At 42.0% G+C, this 21,677-nt stretch overlaps 1 protein-coding gene and 1 long non-coding RNA gene across 4 annotated transcripts in view; one reads left to right on the top strand and one right to left on the bottom strand.

Moving 5' to 3' along the window:
• Nucleotides 1-250: 250 nt before the first annotated feature.
• On the bottom strand, nt 251-9,558 carry LOC146424646 (uncharacterized). 3 transcript variants are annotated; one of them, XR_014847018.1, is made up of 5 exons: nt 9,422-9,558; nt 7,631-7,833; nt 1,786-1,978; nt 1,452-1,695; nt 251-417 (listed from the first exon to the last, which is right to left on the bottom strand). It is a non-coding gene; the product is annotated as an uncharacterized LOC146424646 (long non-coding RNA). The 3 variants fall into 3 exon arrangements; XR_014847017.1 differs by having other exon boundaries at nt 251-1,695; XR_014847019.1 differs by having other exon boundaries at nt 251-1,695; nt 1,786-2,159; nt 7,644-7,833.
• The window catches only part of LOC146424645 (E3 ubiquitin-protein ligase KCMF1), a 39,409-nt gene continuing 27,097 nt past the window's right edge, over nt 9,366-21,677 (top strand). The window contains exon 1 of the mRNA XM_085043299.1: nt 9,366-9,936. Within this exon, the coding sequence (XP_084899425.1) occupies nt 9,381-9,936 (556 nt within the window). The 5' untranslated portion in view covers nt 9,366-9,380. The remainder of the gene's footprint in view (nt 9,937-21,677) is intronic.

The raw sequence follows: 21,677 nt of genomic DNA, 5'->3' as shown, positions 1-21,677 counted from the left end.
ACCACCTCTGCTAGCATAAAGTGCTTCTATCAGATGCTGTCTGGTTGTGCTGAGGCAGATTAGGAGCATGCCATTCAGCTGGGCCTTCTGCAGGAGCAGTATTCTCCAGTAAGGAAGCAGGGAGGTTTCTAATCACTTGCACCACGTGAAACACCTGCATCCAAGTGCTAGCAGCCAATTCATGCAGTGCTGTGGTGATGAGAGACTTACACAGAGATGGGACAAGTCTGCCAAAACTGAGGGTGCACACATTTATTTAGGTTTCTCTAAGTATGTGCCATGATGAGCTACTAGAAGCTCCGCTACATTTAGCTAGAGACCCCACCTCAGGATGCCTAGATGCCAACATCAGCTGTCTGATGAAACCTCCTTGGGGCTAGGACTGTGCTCCATGAGGTGCATCACCCATCACTGTCCCTGAAGGAGAAGTGACATACAAACCTACATAAGATTTCAGCCTTGGGGAATTAGAATCGTTTCTGTATCCTGCTGCTGCTTCTGCCGCCCAACAGAGAAGGTCGACACCGGCCACTAGATGACAGTGTGACACGCACCCTCAGCCCACTGGCGCCTCTGATGAGCAGGAAAAGCAGGGACGTCACCTCCTTCTCCGTGCAACATCACTAATACCACACCTGCTAATTAAACACGGAAGAGCAGCTGCTTGGTAATTCAATACATAGCGCCACACAGACATCAAGCGTAAGTATTCTGGAAGGGGCTAAATGGTCCTCCTCCTGTTGGTGTTAATTGGAGAGTAATTCCTCGTTAACAGTAATGATGTCTCCTCTGACACTGGAGACCTTGTACAGATTTGGACTCTGTTTAGTCCTGGTATTCTAAAAATAACCTTGTGACTAAACCCCTCTGCTCAGAACTTGGGGTTTGTGGCCCTTTTACACCTTTTGGAGGCAGGCCTCCAATCAGAGGAGTGCTACACTCATACACCTTCACAAGCTGGAAAGTTTCAGTCCCCTAGAGCCAGCCTTGTTATGATAAATTTCTCTAGTCCCTCTGTAATGAAATGCTGGCCATTGCTGGCTGTTTCTGGGAATACAGATTGAAGGACAAGATGACCTACTCCCGCTTCTTGGAACTCAGGGGAGGACTTGGGCCAAACTGAGGAAGTCAAGCACACTGTTACAGATCTGAAAACAGTTTACTCGCTTTCTGGTAAGCAGGACCGAAAACTTTGCTAAAGAAGGTCAAAGACAGACTTCTCTTTCTCATCTACCAGTTTGTCAAAACTGAGTCTTGCAGGTTGTCACCATAGTGCAGGGATTTAAAGTGAATGAAAAGATGCCCTGTGTGACTTCAGCCAAGCCAATCTGAGTACTCAGAGTGACTCAGGTGCAGCTGCTTGCTGTGTGTGTATGCAGCGAACTCCCAGGACATGCTACCATGACCCCCTCCCACGGGCATTATCCTGCCTCTGCTACCTCTGTCCACACCTGAAACAGCTGGGTGACAGACGTAGCGCTGCCATCTCAGTATTGCTCATGAGCAATGAATTTGACACTGCAGAAGAGTTCTTGCTGTATTTGGGCTTCTCATTCTTTTCAGTTCAGGTTGCTATGGGTAGGTCTATTTGGTTATTTACTTCATTGGTTTTCTGATGTGCCCTGACTGTTGTCCAAGTAATCTCTCCAACAGATCCAAAACTGGCTGAGTAAGTGCTTGTGCTGCCATGGGAAGCTTCAGAAGGAGAAAAAGGAAAAAAGGAACTGTGTATTGTATTCCTGATGTACATTCCCTGTCCTCCCCCTTCTGCCAAAGCCTGCTTACCAGAAAAAGAAGGTGGCAGGTAGATCACCATCTTTCTTTCCCGTGTGCTTGCACACATTTGTCCCTGTGCTAGCTTGCAGACACACCTGGAGTATGAGTTTTATTCCCAGTTCTACTAGAGGACAGTGAGAACACACTCTCCCTGTACATCATGGCATATGGTGTTCACTGGCTTTGCTGGCTGCCTCTTGCACTGTTTCTCTGCTGCAAAATGAGTCAAAATTACTATTTGCAGGTACCTACAGACCAGGTGTATGGTTAGTGTAGAGGGCTCCTGAGGGTTCCAGCACCCTGATACCAGCTGAGTGGTACTGTCAATCACCTTGCTAATTTGTTGAGGTGTAACCTGCAAAGGTCCTGCATTGAGCTGAAGGCTACAATAAAAGGAGAGAGTGTTGAGTCTTTTACATGGCGAACTGAAAACCAGAAACATCTCATTTTAGAAACACATTTTCAAATTATCAATTTTCAAATGATTCTTTAACTGAAAAATTTAAAACTTGTAAAGTGAGAATAGAAAACTGCTTGGCTTCTGACATTCAGAGGGAAAATATGTGAGGAGACTTGCCTTAGGCAAAATCTAGTTTACTGCTAGAAGGCATGTCTAGATAAAAACCCAAAAGCTGGATGAGATCTGTTTGTCATTTGCAGTGTCCCAGGCATAGCTAGGTCCCTCTTGGAGCTCAAATTTTCTCTTATTTCATTGCAGGTGGAAGGGGAAAATGAGGGATGACTGGGACAGGACACACCAAAATCACTAGTCATGCATCACTAACAACAGCTAAGAATACTACAGATATGATTTCAGGATAAGTGCTAAGAATATTACAGATATGATTTCAGGATAAGTGCCTGCTGCAGAACCAGACAGAGCCACCTGGAAGACACAGCAGTTTTGTGCATTTCAAGTAACAGCAGTGTTTTCCCTCCAGGTTAACTGTATTAACTTCTTCATTTCTTTTTTTAACTGCAAATACACTGTCAGATCCATGCTTGTCTGAGCTATGCAGGCTAAAATTTGTAGTGCGAGATCAAGAGAAAGATGAGATATAACCCATTTTACTGCAGGATTGCTACTCAGCAGCCATGGCCAAGACATGACCCACATAAACCTGCGTTTTGTATCTCATGATCCCAGCTTTCATCTGTCACTTTACAGTGTGGGATTTTTACAGCAGAAATTACATGTCCTTATATGTTTGAAAAATCCTGATGTACACAGACATACCCTCTCACTCCAACAAGTGCTAGCAGTCTCTTTGACTCTGTAGGAGTTTCACCTGCTTTCTGTTCCTCAGCACTGCACCTGCAAAGCAGACACAAGCAGCACAGAACTACATTTCCCCAGGCATTGCCATGCTTCACTTAGCCTGGGTAGTGCTGGAATCGATGAGATTTTGCAGCGACTTGTAGAGCACCCCTTTGCTCACAAGGGTCCTCATGGAAAAGGAGCCAGACAATAAGGCCTTTTGCAACCTCCTTAAGTCTTCGATCAATTTGGGAGACTGGCATTGTATCACCTCATCACAGCATCCCACCTGTCACATTATTCCAGCAGGTGAGTTGAGAACTCTAGGTATAAGGTACCAAACAGCTTGAATTATACCGAAATAGAGGTGTACAGTTCCAAAGATTAACCACCATGTTTTGCAAAGAGTAGCTTGTCTCCTGTATGTGAGTATCTAGTGCCTATAAGAACAGGCATGGAGCAGCACTCAAAAAGGTCAAATAGGATCACTTGATGATTTGAATTCCCTTTGAACAAGGGAATTCCTTATGAATAAGTGCAGGTGTTGTTTTGAAAGAGAGAGGGGATAGGAAGAGAAGGGCAGAAAAAACCCAGAGGGTAACGAAAACTTAGCTCATAGCCTGAACCAGTATTGCAGCATGGCTCTGAGAAACATGTGCAGAAAACACATCTGGGCAGCAGAGGAGTGTTTATGGTGATGAGCAGATAATGTTTTAATTGCTTCCTCTGGTTCACAGAAAACAGGCTTTGTAAGTACACAGGATACATTCCTGATAACTCCTCCTTGCGGGAACAGTGCTTGGGACACTGTGTTTCTGATTCATTAACACGGACTGGAGTCAAAACGGCAACATTTGTGGTTATCAAGTAGAGGATTATTGTTTTGTTCTGCATTGACCTCCAAAGGAACAGTAAAAATCATTTCAAGAAAGGATAAATTATTTTTTTCTTTGTCTTCTTCTAACAGAGAGCAGGGCTGGAATCTGGAGAATTTTTTAAAGCTGATTCTATTTCCTAGTGTGCTGTGACTTTATGTCCTGTAAGAACAGTGTGCCTACTGGAACCATGCCATTACAAGGGTATGTGGTCAGCCTGGATTATTTTTGTAAGAGGACATAATGATTTGATGAATTTTCAGTGTTTGTTTTGGCTCAAATTCTTCATAAAGGTTTGGCCAGAAAAGTCAAAGAGGAGTTAGCTGGGGCACTTTAAACTTTGTATCAACATCTGGTATCTTAAACGGCACCAAAAACTGCGGAGAAGATGAAAGCTCTCAGTAGTGAAGGACTGATCTGGGATAACCTCTGAATCCAGACTCCAAAATGGAGGAAATAAACAAGACAATTCCTGATTTTGCTGAAGTCCAGATACATTTTCTGTCTGAAAGAAAAGAGCAGTAGTATATTAGAATTCCGTGGAGTGCCTGCACGTATATGACTGTGTACAATGCCTAAAAGCAGGCTACCTGAAACAGAGGCCAAGACAAATTAGGAGTATAAAAAGCACACTAATTCATTCAAGGCCTTCAAGGTACATTGGGGCAAGCAAAGTCCCCCTCAAGGGACTACACCCAAAATGGACACTGGGTCATGAGCCCTTCACCTTTTATAAGTTCTTTCCTATTAGCATATTGGTCCCTAATTCTCCAGTCACACCCTTAAGCAATGCTGTTAACTATCCCAGGCCTGCTCCCCCCATATCACCATTGTTTACATATTTTCAGGCCCTAGGGCAACTAATGTGTCCTTGGATTTTCTATTCAGAGGGATTGTTTTGGCTAAAGGTGTTGGGAACAGAGGTTTTTAACACTTTATAAGAAGCACAGAACTACACCAAGTTACAGATACATGAAGAGTAAAAAACTAGATATTATTAAGGCATCATGCACAAGTACCCGTCAGCTTAACCTCTTCATGCCACCTGTCCGACTTGCAAAAAGATTCTGGGATCATCTAAAATCTGTTACATAGGGTTTGGGAGTGGCGGTGATTTCAGGGTATGTGCAGGTGAATATGAGGATGCCACTGCTCAGGAAAGAGGACAAATGTGACATTTTACTCCTGGACTGCATGTCTGAAAAAATGGAACAGGTTTTGCAACTGCTGGTTGCCAGTAAAGCATGGGCATAACAGCATAGCATTTCCATTGCACATCCTAGTGGTGTCCAACATTCAAAAGGAGTATTTCTGATAAAAGTTTAAGCCGACAATGCACATTTTATAGCATATTTAGTTGTGCTTAGCCCAGTATAGCTCTAAGGCCAAATACGGTTTCCATACGAGGAAAAGAAAATCTGCAAAAAATTCCAGTCCACTCTCATCCAGTGAGATGCCTGTGTTCCATTGCAAAAGCTCCAAATGGGACTCACTAAGCAAAGCCATCTGATGTTCCTGATTTCTACAATTTCACTTGTGCAGTTCCTGAGTGCTTTGGACAATTCAAGCTGGATTGTGAGACACCATAAGCTGGCCAGGGAACATGAAAGAATTCAGTTCACAAGAAGTATTTATGTAGAAATACCATTTCCTATCTAGCATCCAGACACAGGAATCCCAAGGTCTTTGTGTTTTCTGGTCCGTTATCATGGCAAACCAGACATCCTTGGCAGAGAAGGCAAAACAGAACAGAAGACGGTAAGAAGAACTTATTTTGTGTCCTTCCTCATAAATTAAAAAGCAGCAAGACTATCTTTCTCTGTTTGATTTTAAAAGCATTATTTACATATCATTGTGAACAGAGCCAGTAAACAACTCTGTATCACACTGAACCACTACTGAGCAAGAAAATGCAGAAAAACAGCAGATAGAAAAGAAAGTGTAGTGGAAGGCCCTGACATGTACCAGTGTACAAATTTAATGTTTGAGTATGTATGCATCACAGTTCTATATGTGGTACTTCCAAGTGTGCAGCTGAACCACCAAACCTGGAAGGAGCTAGTGTTGCATGTAGTGGGTTACCCAGCCTTGGTAAGCACACATTCAAGCAAAGTAAAGCATTCCTCAGATGGATGAAGCGTGTTAGGAATAGCACTGAAACAAGTTAAAAACAGTCTCAGCAGGCTTTCAGTAGCTCACAAAGGGGTTAAAAAATTTTGAGGTGATTAATGGATTAAGTGTCTCCTAATGTAACAGTTTTAACACTCAGGAGTTCTGTTCTAGGATGTCACTGTTCAGTTTAGTGGTCAAACTTCTCCTTCTCTGTTCCAGACACTGACCCTTTTTACAGTGGCAGGGAAAGGAACCACATGAGGCCACACAACCATCCCTTTCCTATTTCACAGGATTTTATGACTTCCAGACACAATTTTTATCATATTGTTATTTCATGTTGGAAAAATTCATCAGTTTCTCTGTTTATCAGTGTGGCTTATTCAATGGCCTAATTAGCTGTGAGAACTGGGTCTCTAATCCCTTGTCTGGCTCTGACCTTGAACGACTTTGGGTAAGAAAATTTTTATTTCTCATCTAGATTTTATTCATCAGGAATATACTAATGCTGGATTTTTATCCTCGTGGCTTTATAAGAAGTATCACTTATGAATTCTTCTGCTGTATGGGAGAGAAAGAATAAGAAACCCAGTTATAGCAGGCTCCTTCCTTAGAAACAGAAAGATGCATCCACTCCAGAACCTTATAAACCTAACCAAAATCTTTCTTTCTCATTCTGACCTGTGGAATAACAGCAGCTGGGTTTGAGAAACAGTATTGTTTCTCAGGATAGTATAGATTATTAATTGTCAAGATAATGCTAAGAAAATAGTATTTTCTACTGGTGGCCATGACCTTGTAAAGGACATTCAAGTTCTATTATGCAGCTCTTTGCACATACGGACAGAGTTGCCACATCCTCATCACTGAGAGCCCGGTCATCTTAGCAGTATTTGCTATATTTGCAGAGGAGACAATCAGCAAAATTCCCACTGAAGGATATAATGCAGGTGTCTTTTACATGCTACTGCACGTGCAGGCATATTCTAACATAATTCCAAAAGTACCAAGGCTTTCATATATACTGTCTCCTTGGGTATAGGTACTGGTCCTAAGGTAAGAAAAAAGGAAATAATAAGAGGATTACAGTTTTAATTTTGGACTCAAGCCTACAGACATGGAGAAGAGGCCACAGAACAGGCACCATGTGCACTCAAGGGATATCTGTCTGAATAACGCTTGACAGAGGAATGTTTACTGAACTTTTTTTTAAATGAAGTGTGGAGAAACAAGATGATTAGATCAGGGACTTCCATGACTAAGGACAGAATCTTCCAGGTCCCACTGAAATAACTGGCATACAGTCTGTATTTCACCAGATGCATGGGGAAAAGCTGGAAAGTGGGAGGTCACTCTTCTGGAACAGGATAAAACCAAGCACAGCCCAACACAGCATCATAGTGCTCAAGAGTGAGGCAAGGTACCTTCAGGAGGAGTCACAGTCTCCCACAGAAATGAAATATCTCTAGCCAGCTGAGTTACCAGCTTGCAAATTATCTTGCTCTTCTAGGGACTGAAAGGGAGTAACTGATGGCCTGTATGTTGCATCTGGGTAAAACAATTGCCATTTACATTTAAAAATGTTGGTGACAAAATAAAGTAAGAAGACACACGTTACTCACTGCTCCAGTCTGTGCACTGTTGGTGTGAAATGCTGACAAGATAGGTACAGCTTCATCACCAGAACTATCTTGGAGACACTGCTTTCATAGTCTGGTAGTGAGTATTATGACAGCTGCAAGTTGCTCTTCAGTTTCTTGTCACCTGTGCTATACTTCTTGCAACCTCCTTGCATGGTCATTGACTCTTTGCCTGCTTTCAGAAGCAGTGAAATCATTGGCTCCCATCAATCAAAATGACCCCTAGTTTCCCTTACAGCTTATCCAATTCATAGGTACTGCTTGCAGCCACTGAAAATGCCCACAACCCACTGGACTTTTAGACTTTTATATCCAGTAGTATCTTCTCAGTAGGCACTGTTCATGAAACTGCATGTAGCTAAAGGAAAGCTGGGAGTGAACCAGGTAGTCAGAGCACCAGGAACAAAGGGTGCACGCACATGCAAGCATGTGAAGCAGAGGCTATATAATAGAATTGACATGGGAGAGAGGTGGTGCAAGGAATGAGGCTGGCACTTCCTCCTTTCAACGCTTACTGGTTCGCTCCTGCCTTTCCCAGCATCTTGGTACTTAGGCTGCTCTTGTGTGGACCCTCATGGCCTTTGAAATAAACTGAGAAGGTATTTCACCAACATAAATGTGTAAGAATTGTGGGGCTGGGGCAGACATATGGGGCCTGTGGTGTAAGACAGTGGAGAAGATGGAGGTGTTGGACTGGCAGGGGGAAAAGATGAAGGAATGCCATGAGCACAGTAGATGGAAAACTTAAGAAGAAAACAAAAGCAGGTGGGAGAAGGTGAGAAAGGCAGTGCCATTATCATGGATGCAATCTAGGGAAAGGCCAGGAAGTCATAGGAAGAAAAGCAGAACAGCATCAAAATATGCAATGTATGTGCCCCATGCATCTCAACCAGAAGGAACATGGCCATGTTGCAAGCCTTTCACTTATTTCAAGGCTGGCCTGTTTCCATGAAGTGGCAGGAAGCCAACGATCATGGGATGAAAAGTCCTTGTGGTGTGGACAGACCAAGAAGCTTTTATGGAGTACAGGGCCTTGAGGGGAAGCTGTATGAGACGTGGCTGAGGCCCCAGGGACTGTTCAGCCTGGAGGAGACTGAGGGGAAACCTCACTGCAGTCTGCAACTTCCCTGTGAGAGGAAGTGGACAGGCAGACACTGACTTCTTTATCTCGGATGCCCAGTGACAAGACCCAAAGGAACTGCATGAAGTTTTCTCAGAAGTTTAGGTTGGACTTTAGAAACAGGTTCTTCACCCAGAGGGTGGCTGGGCAGTGGAACAGGCGCCCCAGGGCAGTGGCCACAGCACCAAGCCCGACAGAGTTCAAGAAGCCCTAGAAAATGCTCTCAAGCACATGCTGTCATTCATGGGGCTGTCCTGTGCAAGGCCAGGAGTTTTACTTGATCCCTGTGGGTCCCTTCCAACTCAAGCTATTCTGTGGGTCTGTGAGTGTGACAACACACGGCACTCGGTGGGCAGCCTCCTTAAAGAGCTGGAGCCTAACACTTCTGGCAGTCCTCTGCAGGCCTGACAACGACGGAATCGGGGGCGGGGGGGGGGGGGGGGAACCGAAGGAAAGACTTCAGCCCTGTGTCTGGAGTCGCAGCTCCCCAAATCCGGCAGAACGAGAAACGCGATCAGTGACGGAACGTCGGCTCAGGGCATGCGCCCAGCTGCTCTCTGCCTTTCTTTCCCCGCTCCTTTAACATAAAAAGCTGATTGATGCGTGTCCTTCGGGTCAAGCCGGTGCTGGGTCCCGTTACCTCGGCCGCTTCCTTTCCCCGGGCGGAGCCCGCCTTGGCCCGGCAGCCCGCGCGGGAGGGCCGCCGCCCTGCCGAGGAGTTTCCTCTTCCTCCAGCAGCGCGGCCGGGGCGGGAGAAGGAGGAGGAAGGGGAAGGGGCAGGGGCCGAGGCCGGGAAGGCTCCAGCGCGGCCGCTGCCGTCGCTGGTGCGGCAGGGGCGGAGCGGCGCGGGAGGCGGCGCCAACGGCCGGCGGGGCCCGGAGTCACCGTGTCACGGCGCCCGGGAAGCCGTTGCCGCCGGATCCGCCCCCCGCAGGGCGAGCGAGGAGGCAGGAGGAGGAGGAGAAGGAGGAGGAGGGAGGCCGGCTTCTCGCCGCCTCTTGTATTTTCTCCCCCTTCCCGGCCCAGCCCCGGCCCCTCTCCTCTCGCACCGGGGCGGCGGCGGGGGGCGAGGCCGCAGCGGCGCCCGAGCTGCCTGCGGGAGCCCCGGGACGGGCCTGGGCCGCCGCCTCCGGACTAGGATGTCCCGACATGAAGGTGAGCGGCGCGGGGCGCCCAGGCCGCTCCCGGCGGCGGCGGCGGGGCCCGGCCCGGCGGCCTCGGGGGCCGATCATCATCATGGCGCCGCCGGGAGCGGGGCCCGGGGCCCGGCGGCGGAAGGAAGGAGAGGCCCCGTCGGGCGGGCCGCGCTCTGCAGTGTCATAGCGGGGGAGGCCGGTACGGCCCGTTCGCCGCGCGGCCTCCGCCGGGCGGGGCCGGGGCCGCAGGTACGGCCGGCGGGGGCGCCGAGCCGCCCCGCTCCTCCGCCCGAAGGACGGGCGGAGGGAGGTGCGGCGGGCCCGGCCGCCGTGGGTGGGCGGTGGCGCGGGGCCGCCCTGCCGACGTGTCGGCCGCCGCCGCGGCGGGTCCGGCCGGGCTCCGCGCCCCGGGGCCCCGCTAGGTGCCGGAGGAGCCGGGCCCGGGACAGAGGTGTGGAGCAGCCTGCCTGGCCCTGCTGAGAGGTGGCTTGTGTGCTGGTGGCCCCGGGGTCTGCCCGTTTGCCGTCGGTTTTGCTTTGCGGCAGAGGAGGCCGGTGCTGGTGTAGTAGTGGCATGTTTTGAGGCCGCCGGAGAAACGTGTTCTGTGTGCTGCGTGCCTCTGGTCCCGTTGTGTTTACCGCCGTGGAGAAGTTCGGTGGGTAGTTAGTCAGAAGGAGCAGGGTGGAGGAAGACATGGAAGCTAAGAAAGGAATTTCTGCAGGAAGAAGATGGGAGTGTGAAACCAGGAGAGAAAGTAGCTCGGTTTTTCTGTGTTTGTTTACCAGTGGGTAAAGTGTTTGGACTAGTGTTCTGTGAAACCGGGGGTTGTCTTCTGCAAAGGTAACTTTCTGCCATGTTAGGAACTTAATTCAGTACTGTCTCCATTTTCTCTTATCTAATTTCTCGTTTCCCTCTCTGTTTTATCTAATCTTAAAGCATGTTGACAGAAACATTATATGAGAGTCCAGTATTTGTGGCTCATACTGCTGGCTTCTAGTTAATAGCTTGATTTTAGGCTGTGTTTTATATGTGATAGATTTTTGGTGTGTGTCACGCTATTTTGCAGACTTCTTGTTTGTGCAAGTACATGTGCATCTGTATCCAAGAATTGTCTTCCCTGAATCGAGTAGCTTTTTTTTGTCTTTGCTTGTTAAAGTTAAAACTTAGTAGGAGTGCTACATTTTCCTTTCTCCCTGCCACCCTCATGTTTTCCCAAGAGGGCAGAGATTTCTTTATGGTTAAAGATGCAATTTTTAACTTAAATGATATGATCATTGATCACAAAGTTATTGTTGGTGGTGATGTAGTAGGATTATACAGTCTGTAATTGTCTACTGTGATGCATGTATCCATAATACCCTCTTTTAAAGTACAGCAGTAGAGTACAGGCTTTTCTAGCTTGAGCGGGTCAAAATTATGGATGTGTTATCACAGTGATAAATGATATCATGTGTTCTTCTTTAGTGCTTCTCAGTGATAAGTGTGTGGACTATTAAAAGAAGTGGTGATGTGTGTTAAAAAGATATTCCAGCCCTGTCTTCTTGTTAAAATAGAATTGGAAAGTAGGTTTTCTTGTGTGTTTCTTATGGAGACTATAGGATGAATTTTCCTTTTAGTTTTTAGATTGTTTGTAGCAGGGAAAATCACATTTCCTGTCTTATGTATTTTTTGGTATTTTTAGGAGTGACTGTTAATGAAACGGGGCTTAATATTCTCTTTCCAAAGCAGATTCATCAGTGATTGTTCTATTTAGACACACCTAGTTAGAAAAAAGGAGATAATTGCCTAATTACTTACCTAATTGGTAAGTGAGTATGAGTCTTGGTAATTTTGGATCCTGGATATAGACTTCTCAGGTGTGTGTGTGAGAAAAACAATGCATTCCTGAAACCATGAGAACACTGTCAGATTAAAAATGACATCTACCACTGTATCCTTGTGATTTTTTAAAAATTTTTTTAAGCTAGTCTGTCTCTTATTTTCTCTATGATTCTCCTCTTAGTTCACCCTTCAGATGTGTTCTTTTAGGCAACTTTAGTTACAGGAATGGAATAACATATACTAGTATGGGAGGCATGGTTTTCCAACTTTATGGAGAAGAGGTTTGTACATTTTATTTGATTTTGGTAGAAATCTGTACATCCATACAAACTATATACTCAAAAAGAAAGGTAGTTCTTGCTTCAGATCTGTGTAAGGTTATTCACAGCTGACAGTTTTTGATCCAATATGACTAGTTTGAGGATGGCTGTCTTGGAAGAATATGGTATAGGGAAAAAGAAATCTCTAATGATGCTTATGTGAATTTTTTTTCCTGTGTATTTCCTTTAAAATGGTCCACCCACAACGTTACAAACAAGATTTATTGATATTTCTTGACAGAATCTGGATGCTGTACTAGTTTTATGGTGGAAAATTATGAATCTGGATGTGTAAATGCTGGAGAAGTTAGAATTCTAAAGGCTTGGGACTTTAAGTAGGCTGTAAAGCATCTGATGGAGATTAACTCTTACTTTCCATTGAGGTTTCTTGACTGTTTCATTGGTGTAATAATCAGTACAAAACAAATGTTTGGGGTTTTTTAGTTAGTTGGTTTTGTTGTTTTTTATTTTCAAGGGAGATTTTGTTATCCTTCAGAAAAAGTTTCACCACAGCCTGACTTTTCACTGTCCTCTCATTTCACACAAGAGCTCCAGACTCCTGTTTCTTCCAAATCTAGGAAAATGGACACCAACTAGAATTTGAATTAGTGCTGTACTTTTGATGTGTTCATTCAGTGTTCAACAGATTTCCTTGGTAATGCTGTCAAGGGTTAAGTATCTCTTGCTATTGCCAGGCTCTTCTACTTTTTCAAAACCATTTTTATTCTATTATTTGGTGTTAGCTGTTCTTTGCCTTTGCTTTTGTAGAATGCAACATGAGGTCATTCCCTGGTCTTGGATTTCATGTTGTTCCCTTTATAGGAGCAATACACTGTGTTTCTCTGGGTTAGTCCCTCTGTGGAGGAATATGTGGTGGTGTAATATTTGGCAGGCTACAAGGAACAGGTAGGTAATCTTTCTAATTCTCTGGAAAATTCACCAGAAAGTATTTTGCTTATAACAGATTGTGTCTTTTTGTGGACATGGATCTGGCAATGATTCTGTCATTTGGTGGTAGACACCACTCAGGACAGCAGAAAAGTTGAGAATTGCAGCTTCCAGTAATATCATTACAAGATCATTTTTGCAACTTGTTTTGTGGAGCTAGGTTGCAACAGCATTACTGGCCTGGCTTTGGATTCCCTACACCTGGAATCTCCAGAGGGCTCCCAGTTTCATATCACCTGCATCACTTGGTTCTCCATCTCTCACACTCTGCGCCCCACTCCCAGACTCAGCTCCATCCTTTTGTTCTTATTTGCACTAAGGGATCTAGTCTTTAAGCGTCAAAGAGCTGTCAGCAATGCAAGTTGTGGTTTTTGCTGGTGCCCATTTGTCAGCATTTCTTATGAATCAGCAAAGGTCTGCAGTTAATCCTAGTCTCACATAAAGTAAATTGTGAATGGATAGGGGTAACACAGCTAGGAAGGGAGAGCAGTGACTGTCAGGACTGTATGGCCTTTCCAAATATTCTTTACTGGCTTAAAGCTCCTTTTACCTGGGGGAACCAGTGTCTCTGTGCTCCTCTTCTTTGTGTGTGTACATAAATGTGTTGCATAGAGATACTGAAACCAAGTGCTTATTTGTAGTAGAAGGGTAAATAAGTAAATCTTAAAAAAGAAATGCACGTAACTTGGTCTTTGAAATTCAAGAAATCATAGTTACAGTTGAATACATACCAACCTCTTGAAAACCATTAGTATAAGGGTAATGTTAGCTCCAGTCCTCTAGCTGTACCACAAAAAGACTGGGACTCTGGGCTGATGGCATTTTCTGTATGGTCACAATACAAAACATAAAACTTAATCTGAAACAAACTTTTTGTAAACATTAAAAGCAGGAGTAATATGTGCTCTTTGTAATTATGGAACAGCTGTGTCATACTTGAGCTTCAGAGGGGTACTACAAACTTCTGTCATGACAAATAACACTCAGCAGTTGATGCACAGCAATGCTTTTTGTAGTGTCAGTTACAAAATTGCCATGAAATGCAGAGTTAATATAATTTTGCATGTAAAACTTTTAATTCACGTAACAAACCTACATATTTTTCATGGAAAGTACTCAAGACACGGTGTTGGTGAAGTGTGGCTTGTAATAATGAAGTGTGCATCTGTAAGACCAGTCACAACTTGCTGCCTTCTGATGCTTTGCTTTTATCTTCTCCAAACAAGTAGTTTGCTATTTCATAATACAGAATAATAAATTCTTTCATATGTTGCTGATATTTAAATCTATTTTGTAGAAAGTAAATCCAGACTAAGTTGTACCTGTAACATAAAACAGTGAGGTTCTTTATATTTACGCTGGTATTTGAGTCTGACAAAGCATTTTCTAACTGTATGTGCAAAGTGTATTGTACTCTTTTTAGTTTTACTCTATGGTAGCATATTAATGCATCTAATTACAGATGTAGTGTAGTATCTGAAAATGATTTAGTGTGACAATTTCACTAGCGAGAGCTGTGTTTAGACACAAAAAATGTTAATGTTAAATGTAAACAGCTGCAAATGTGATTAGAAATATTTGAACACAGTAATTTGCTTTTTTATTAAGCTGTTGTTTGATTTCAGTAGGAAACCGAGTCATCATTTAATAATAAAAATAGCTGGAAACATAATTAATACTTTAACTGGCAAGATATTGGCGTTGTGGAAACTTGGTTTTAGCTTTAAAAAAAGGGTTGTGACTCTGGTTTAGGAAACTGTGAACCAAGATGCTGCTGTTTGCAGAGTCTGAACAGGTTCCTCCAAAAATGTTTGTTAAAAAGACTGTTTTTTCTCTCAGATCTTTATAGAAAGTAATGACACTGATCTTGGGAAATGGGAGAAAAATATTAGATTCAAGTTATCAATGTTGAAAGGCTGATAGCCTATATCTTAAGCAGGAAAACTGGGACAGAACAGTGATACTTTTAACATTGGGTGGTGGTGAAGAGAGAAAAAAGAAGTGGAAATGCTCTTTCCAAATGATGATTTGAACAAGATGGGATTCAGGGGAAGTCGACAGAGCTGTGAAAATTGCATGAGCAATACTGGACAAATAAAATTTGTACATGTTAAATAAAAAGAAGAAAACTTCAATAACTTTCACGTGTTTACTGGTAATATTTGAGGGAGAATTGTTGGTGTCACTGTTCATTGTTTTATCTTCATTGTTTTGTTACTTCTGTGTTTGTTAAATACAAAACCAAAGCAGTGACTAATACAAAAAGTGTTAATACATTCAAGAAGCTGCTGGACACAGCAGCATATTTGAGGAATGTTGCTCAGGAATTGGGATGTACCAGAATTTGGTTGCAGGGACAGCAGTAAATCAACCTTGTTTGAGTATCTTTAATTTGTACACAGCTGCATATTATTTACTCCATATCACCATGCATCCTTCAGAGTGTGCCAGGAGGGTTCTCTGTGTTAGACTGCTGCTCAGTGTTTGAGTGTGTGCAGCAAATGAGCAGATAGAGATGTTACAGAAAGAAAGGATTGTCAAGGTGTTGACAGTAGAGCTTTGTTGTGGAAAGCTGGATCAACTATTCTGTCCTCTGTTGCAGAGCTCGTGTGGACTGCTAGGTAAGTAAGTTTGTCAAAAGTTCACAGCTTGCTGTTAGTTCCTAAGAAGACCTGGTTTAGGATTTTGGGATCTGAGCATTCACACCTACAACTGTAGTAACTGAGCAGTGAGCTTTGAAAAAACACACAGTTGTAGAAAATCAAGGATTCTTAAAAGTCCATCCTTTGGCATCTCCCATAGGGTGGCTGTGTTCAGTGGAGTTGAGTTTTATTCTGCACATGTGTGGTTTCCTCCTTTTTCAAGAGAAGGGAGATACTGCTTAGAAGTGTTAATTCATTTATGTTTGTGCTGCACTGAAATGCTATCGTGAAAATGCGTGCAGTGAGAAAATCCACAGTCAGTGCAAATCTCTTTGAATTGTGTGATAACTAAGGGCTCAGAGTGACCAAGAAGGACAAAACAAGCAGGGGCTTCCCTGTTTAAATACTGAACATCATACATGCTGGTAAAATGAGTAAGGTGATTTTTTTAAAGAAAGGAATGTAATTGCATTAGATAAAATTTCTGGTAGATTCTGACCACAGATTGATACTAGGGATACATATATTTAATGTGAATGAGGTAGTGAGCTTTCATGGTTTTTGTTCCTGGAATCATTTGGACTAAATCGTCCACATCCAATGTGTTCTTCTCTTCAGGACTCACAACAAGTGAACGGATTTGGTAGCTGTAGGCTCTGAAAATAGAGGCATAATGGAGAAGGGATATACAAAACTTAAATCTAGGCAGAAATGTTCCTCACTCATACAGAAACTTTATTAACATTATTAAGGTGCTATGAGCAGTTTAGAAAACTCAGCCAGTGTGCTGTTAGCGACTTAGGATGTAAGGATGTGCAAGAAAGAATTACTGCATGGACAGTAATTGAAAAGGTGTTTGCCTCAGAAAGACTGATAGAGAATCTGAAATAAAGGCATCACTGCATAAAATATAATCTGTAATCTGCCTTTTGAAATTCAAGAAGAAATCCCATGAATTCATGAGGTGGAATAAAATGAAATTTTATGTGTGATGTGTGATGAGATTGTAGAGAATTTTTTATTGAATTGGTTATTGAAGGTTATCTCATATCCAGATTTAACAATTAAAGCTTTGAATTTTATCTTAAACTTTTGACTCCAGGTATTTTAACTACTTCAGATTTGAATGTGGTTGTCAAGGACCTTAAATCTTAGGTCCCTTTCCATGAAGCATCATTTGAGTGCCTGGTTTGAACTTCTACAGTTTTCTGTATATTTAGTCCTAATGGTTATTCACATTTTTATCTAAGTGTAGCATTTTGACAATTTTGACACAGTGAAGTAAGAGCATTTTGAATTCAGTGTGGAACATAGACTCGAGCTTATTAGTTTCACTTTCAGAAAATATGTGTAAACCCAGCATTTCAGTTCAGATCTACTTGAAAAGTGTTGCGTGGCTTATTGTCATTTACTAAGTTTAGAAGTGAGATCTGTGCCAAGTAAAAATTGTGAGGCAGCATCACAGAAACCTCGGAATTGTCTGTAGGGGTGTGTTCACGTAATGGCTTGGTTTCTACCACCTGAAATTATTTGTTCTAGTTTGGAATTAATTTTTAAGTATGAATAGAAGAAGTCTCTATTCACTGGAGCCTCTGACATATTAGGAAAAAACTATTCCAACCCACCTGCCAGGTTTGTTCTGATAATGTAGCTTGAATGAGTTGATAGGTGAAGGATGGATTTACTATACAGAATTTTTATCTCTGTTTTGGTTCTAATGTTTAAATATTTTTTTATAAATTAGGCTTAGTCTGTGATTTGCTTTTATATGAGAATTCCTCTTTTTATTGCCCATTTCTCACCCTGCAGTGAATTTCATGTTTGTGTTCTTTCTGTTGTGATTGCTTTATTTGGAGCTTCTAGGAGACTATTTCTAAAAGTTGCCCCATTTTCAGTTGCAGACCTGGGTACAACTTTTTTACTGCTATTTAACTTGGAACTTGGATACAAGAGACTGTGATGTTTCTCCCATTTGCACATGGGATATCAGGTGTAGATTTTGTCTTGCCAAGAGGCAGTCAGGAAAGTCTCCAGCAGGTAGAATTTAGTGGTTTTGAACTCCATTACGGTGAGTTTTAAAGATGCAAGTGCATTCTTCCAAATTTTTTACTCATCGGGACATTTCACTAGTATATATTGTTTGCAGCTATCACTTCATATGATGTCCCCCTACTAGCTAAAATTTGTCTTTAATTTCACATTTTTATCAAAATACTATTGATCCTGTTCCGCATTCGATTTGTATCATCCCAATATCATCACTGACAAAATTCAGCTGAAGAAAAATACTAGTTTTCATTAAAGAGGTTTTTAAAAATATATTGCAAAAGTAAAATGAAACAACAGACAAAGTTCTAAAAAAAAAAAAAAAATTATAACTGCATTTTTTTTTCTTACCTCAGGTCAGATTTGGTCTTCCCCCATCACTTCTGCCACTTCCTGGTGCCAGATTCTTTTTGGGAGGCAATGTTTCTTGTCTTGACTGACAAGAGGTGCTGTCTCTGGTAGGATAAATTATCTTCTTTGCTTTCTTTCTTTTTGTCTTTGATCTCTTATCCTTTACCCTCTTACTTTGTTGTCGCTATTCTTTCTTCCCCTTTCTGTGCTCTTCCTCTCCTACTTTCCTCCTTTGAGTGCTCTGGGGTGGGATTTTCAACAGCCCCTTGGGAAGCTGTAAACCCATGTTGGGTTCAAGTGCAGTAGAAATTTAATGCCTGCCTCTGTAAGCCTCTTTGAAAAGCAAAGCTATGGTGTTTCTTGGTGCACAACTTGCTCTTGCTTATTTCAGAAAACAGCTGTTGCTGAAAAGGTTTTTAGGCAACCAGTTACAGAGATGGATTTATGTTTCAGTTTTGTTTGTTAGCTGATGAGATGAGGTGCCTTTAGTAGTGAAAGTTTTACTAGGTTATGACAGATGTATTCTTTATTTCTTGAGCACAGTCATTGTTTACAACACTCTTCAGTAACAGTTGATTCTAAGTGTAAATGCTATTTACTGTTAGCTTATTGATACTAAAGAAGCCAATATTCTTGGCTGAAGGTGATTTCTAATGGCTCGTTCTATGCGATTGTGTTTACTCTAAAAAATTGAAAGGTTGAGGTGAAATCTATGTATAAACAGTGTAGAAATCAGCATAAATTAATGTGACAGATAGAGATACCAATATTCATATTAGGGTTGTAATTTTACACCAATTTCCAAACCAATTTTCAGACCAACAGAGTTGCTTTCTGGATGCTGATAGTATAGGAGGAACTTCATGGCAGCTTCTGGAAATAAACACCTGGGTTTGTGCCTAGAACAGCATTATAATTACTTGGCAGATGAATAGTGTTATCCTGGAGGTGCCTGGTTGGAGAGCAGTGCTGTGAGCTGTTAAACAGGTGATACTCTGGGTACTTGATAGGTATCTCAAGTATCCTAGCTCCAGCAGCAATAGATCATACACTGTTTTCAAGGTCAGAAATGTGTTAGGATATAGTCATGTCAGGACCTCTTATGTGTTTGTAACTTCTGTCTTTATCTGCAAATAAGTGATTCTGGTAAGAATCAACATTCAGTTTTACTGGAAATATGTTTTTGCATATTTACTTCTCTGTGTGTGTGAGTGTGTGTGTGTGTTTATTAGTTGTGCGTGCTCAGAAGTCATTGTTCACCGAGAATGAATTTTAAACTGCAGTAAGTCTTGACTATAAACCATTCTCAGTTGGACTTTCATGATAGAATGAAATTAGCTCTGAAGAAAGCTGTGGTTTGGGCACAAAGGCTTGTCTGTGCTCAGGATACCATCATGCCACTTTTACTCAAAAAACAAATGTTTGAATTATTGCAAATATTTGCATATGCTTTTAATGTGGGCAGTTATGCTGAGATGGGCCTAGCACAAATGGTTTTTAGTGTACAGCTGCTATGGGTATATCAGCATGCCAGCTGAAGTGTAGGTTATCTCTGCAGGTGGAAAATCTCTGTAGTGAAAAGCAGCTTGTGATCCACTGATGAATTGGGTTTCTGAGAGCAACTTCACCAAGAGTAATAGTGGTGGAACAAAGGTCACATCTGGACTGACACAGTTGTGCCATTGCAGCTTCCAAAGTTTCTTCTGACTTTCTTTACTTTCAGAGCATAAATAAAGTCACTAACTTCAGCTCCTGAATTACTGTTAGTATTACTTTTTACATGTGCAGAGTAGACTCTCTAAACCTAGTTGCGGAATAGGAGGTAAGTTGGAAAGAGATTTCAGGATGCCCTTGAACAAAGACATCTAAGCTTTGCAAAATAAACTGTAGAAAATGCAGAGCTTTCTGTGTCATGACTAAGCTTTTTTCAGTCTAGATATGCATAAGACAGCTCAGGTAATCTTAATTCCATACCTGTTTCCTGCTATCATTTGTACTGTTCTGATAAGATGAAAATGTCAGTAAGTGTAGTTTGATCTCTGACTGCAGATGGAATTCACTTGTTTCTGCTGTTAACCATGACCTGTTGATCACATTAATGAGATACCTTGCAGATTTAAGAAGATGGAGTAGAAACTGAAGAGTGTCTTGACTTGGGAGTAGGTCACATTTCCCAGCTCTCTTCTCCCTTGTTTATGTTCAATTTTATAAAACTCCAAAAATGGATAAAAGCCTATTTGCCTTCCTAAATTCAGAAGGAATGGATACTGTGATCTGCAGCTATCACTTCCGAGGTTGTTTGCTATAAGGCCTGTGTTCCTTATTCTGAAAGACTTTTGCAATGAGCAGAGAATACAGCTTGAGAATTTGCTGTAGAAGAATGGCTTTGTAAATGAAGATATACAAGTAAAGATTCATTAAGATATAAACTTACCATTATAGTGTAGATGATTGTATAATTGATATTAGTCAAATTTGTGCTGGTAGAGGTTTCTATTGATAACATTCTGGTGCTGTTACAGATTGCTGTCTGAAGTTTATTTAGAAACAGGGGATCTGCAAGATGTAAACTCTCAAGTTTAACTTATATCACATTAAATATAAAAGTATAAATGGAGTGTATTAATAGGTTTTGGGTTATCTTAGAATTTGTTAGAATATTATTCAGCTCTTAAGTATTGGAGCCAGTTAGTGGGAGGTGTCATTCTTACTGTGCCTCAAAGCTCAGTTAATATTTAGTTCCTGGAAGCATTAGGAATTGAAGGAAAATGACCAGAAGTAAAGGAATGGGTTGTTGGGAATTGCATGCCAGAATACATTTATTTAGCCAAGAGTGAAGTCCTTCAAAGAGATAATTGAATGAGGTGCAGAACTCCAGGCTCTGACTTAGAGAAATACTATGATGTATCTCTTCAGAGCAAGTATTTCAAGTCACCTGCTGATGAACACTCTTGTCATACTTGCATTAAATGTTGTGTTGAGCTCCTTCCAAACCTATTATTCCTTTCTTGTGATGTTCTTCTTAAAAAATTACTGCTTTTCAAGAAAGCAGACACTTTCTTAGCTTGTGTAATAGGGCATTGTATTAAAGGTCTCTAATTGGTAAGATGACATTGCCTGCATGTTCTTTCACAGTGCTGAGCATTTGGAGATCTTGGCAGTGCATGGCAAATTTACAAGTCCATACTGTAGTTTGTTCCAGTTAACTGAAAAACTCTAGAGAAGCTTTTTTAACTCAGGAATGCCTCAGAAATTAGAAACTGCTGAGGAAGTCTGATGACCTGTATTCAGGATGGAGCAAGTCTTAGAGTTAAAGAAGATGAAAGAAGTTGTGTGTAAATAATAGGGTCCTTTTGTTTTCCTCCTGTAACAATTGTAGGCATCTTCTAATTGTGCTCAAAAAAAATGGACTCACTCTTGGCTGTAACAAGGCTGTAACTTAGAACATTAGGGTTTGTTACATGAAAGATGTCTGGAAATCAAAAAAAACCCTTACAAACCTCTTAGCTGTGAAATATATTTTATGTAGACAGTATTTCAGGTGCATTGGTTTGCCTCTTTCATCCTGAAAATTTTGTAGTCTGATGGAACTGTAAAATTTGGGAAGGTAAGAAGTGTTGAGTTGTTTCAGA

This window comes from Lichenostomus cassidix, chromosome Z, assembly GCF_008360975.1.
Source record: "Lichenostomus cassidix isolate B80296 chromosome Z, HeHo_3.0, whole genome shotgun sequence".
Classification (NCBI taxonomy): Eukaryota; Metazoa; Chordata; class Aves; order Passeriformes; family Meliphagidae; genus Lichenostomus; species Lichenostomus cassidix.
This window is presented reverse-complemented; position numbering and strand designations above follow the sequence as displayed.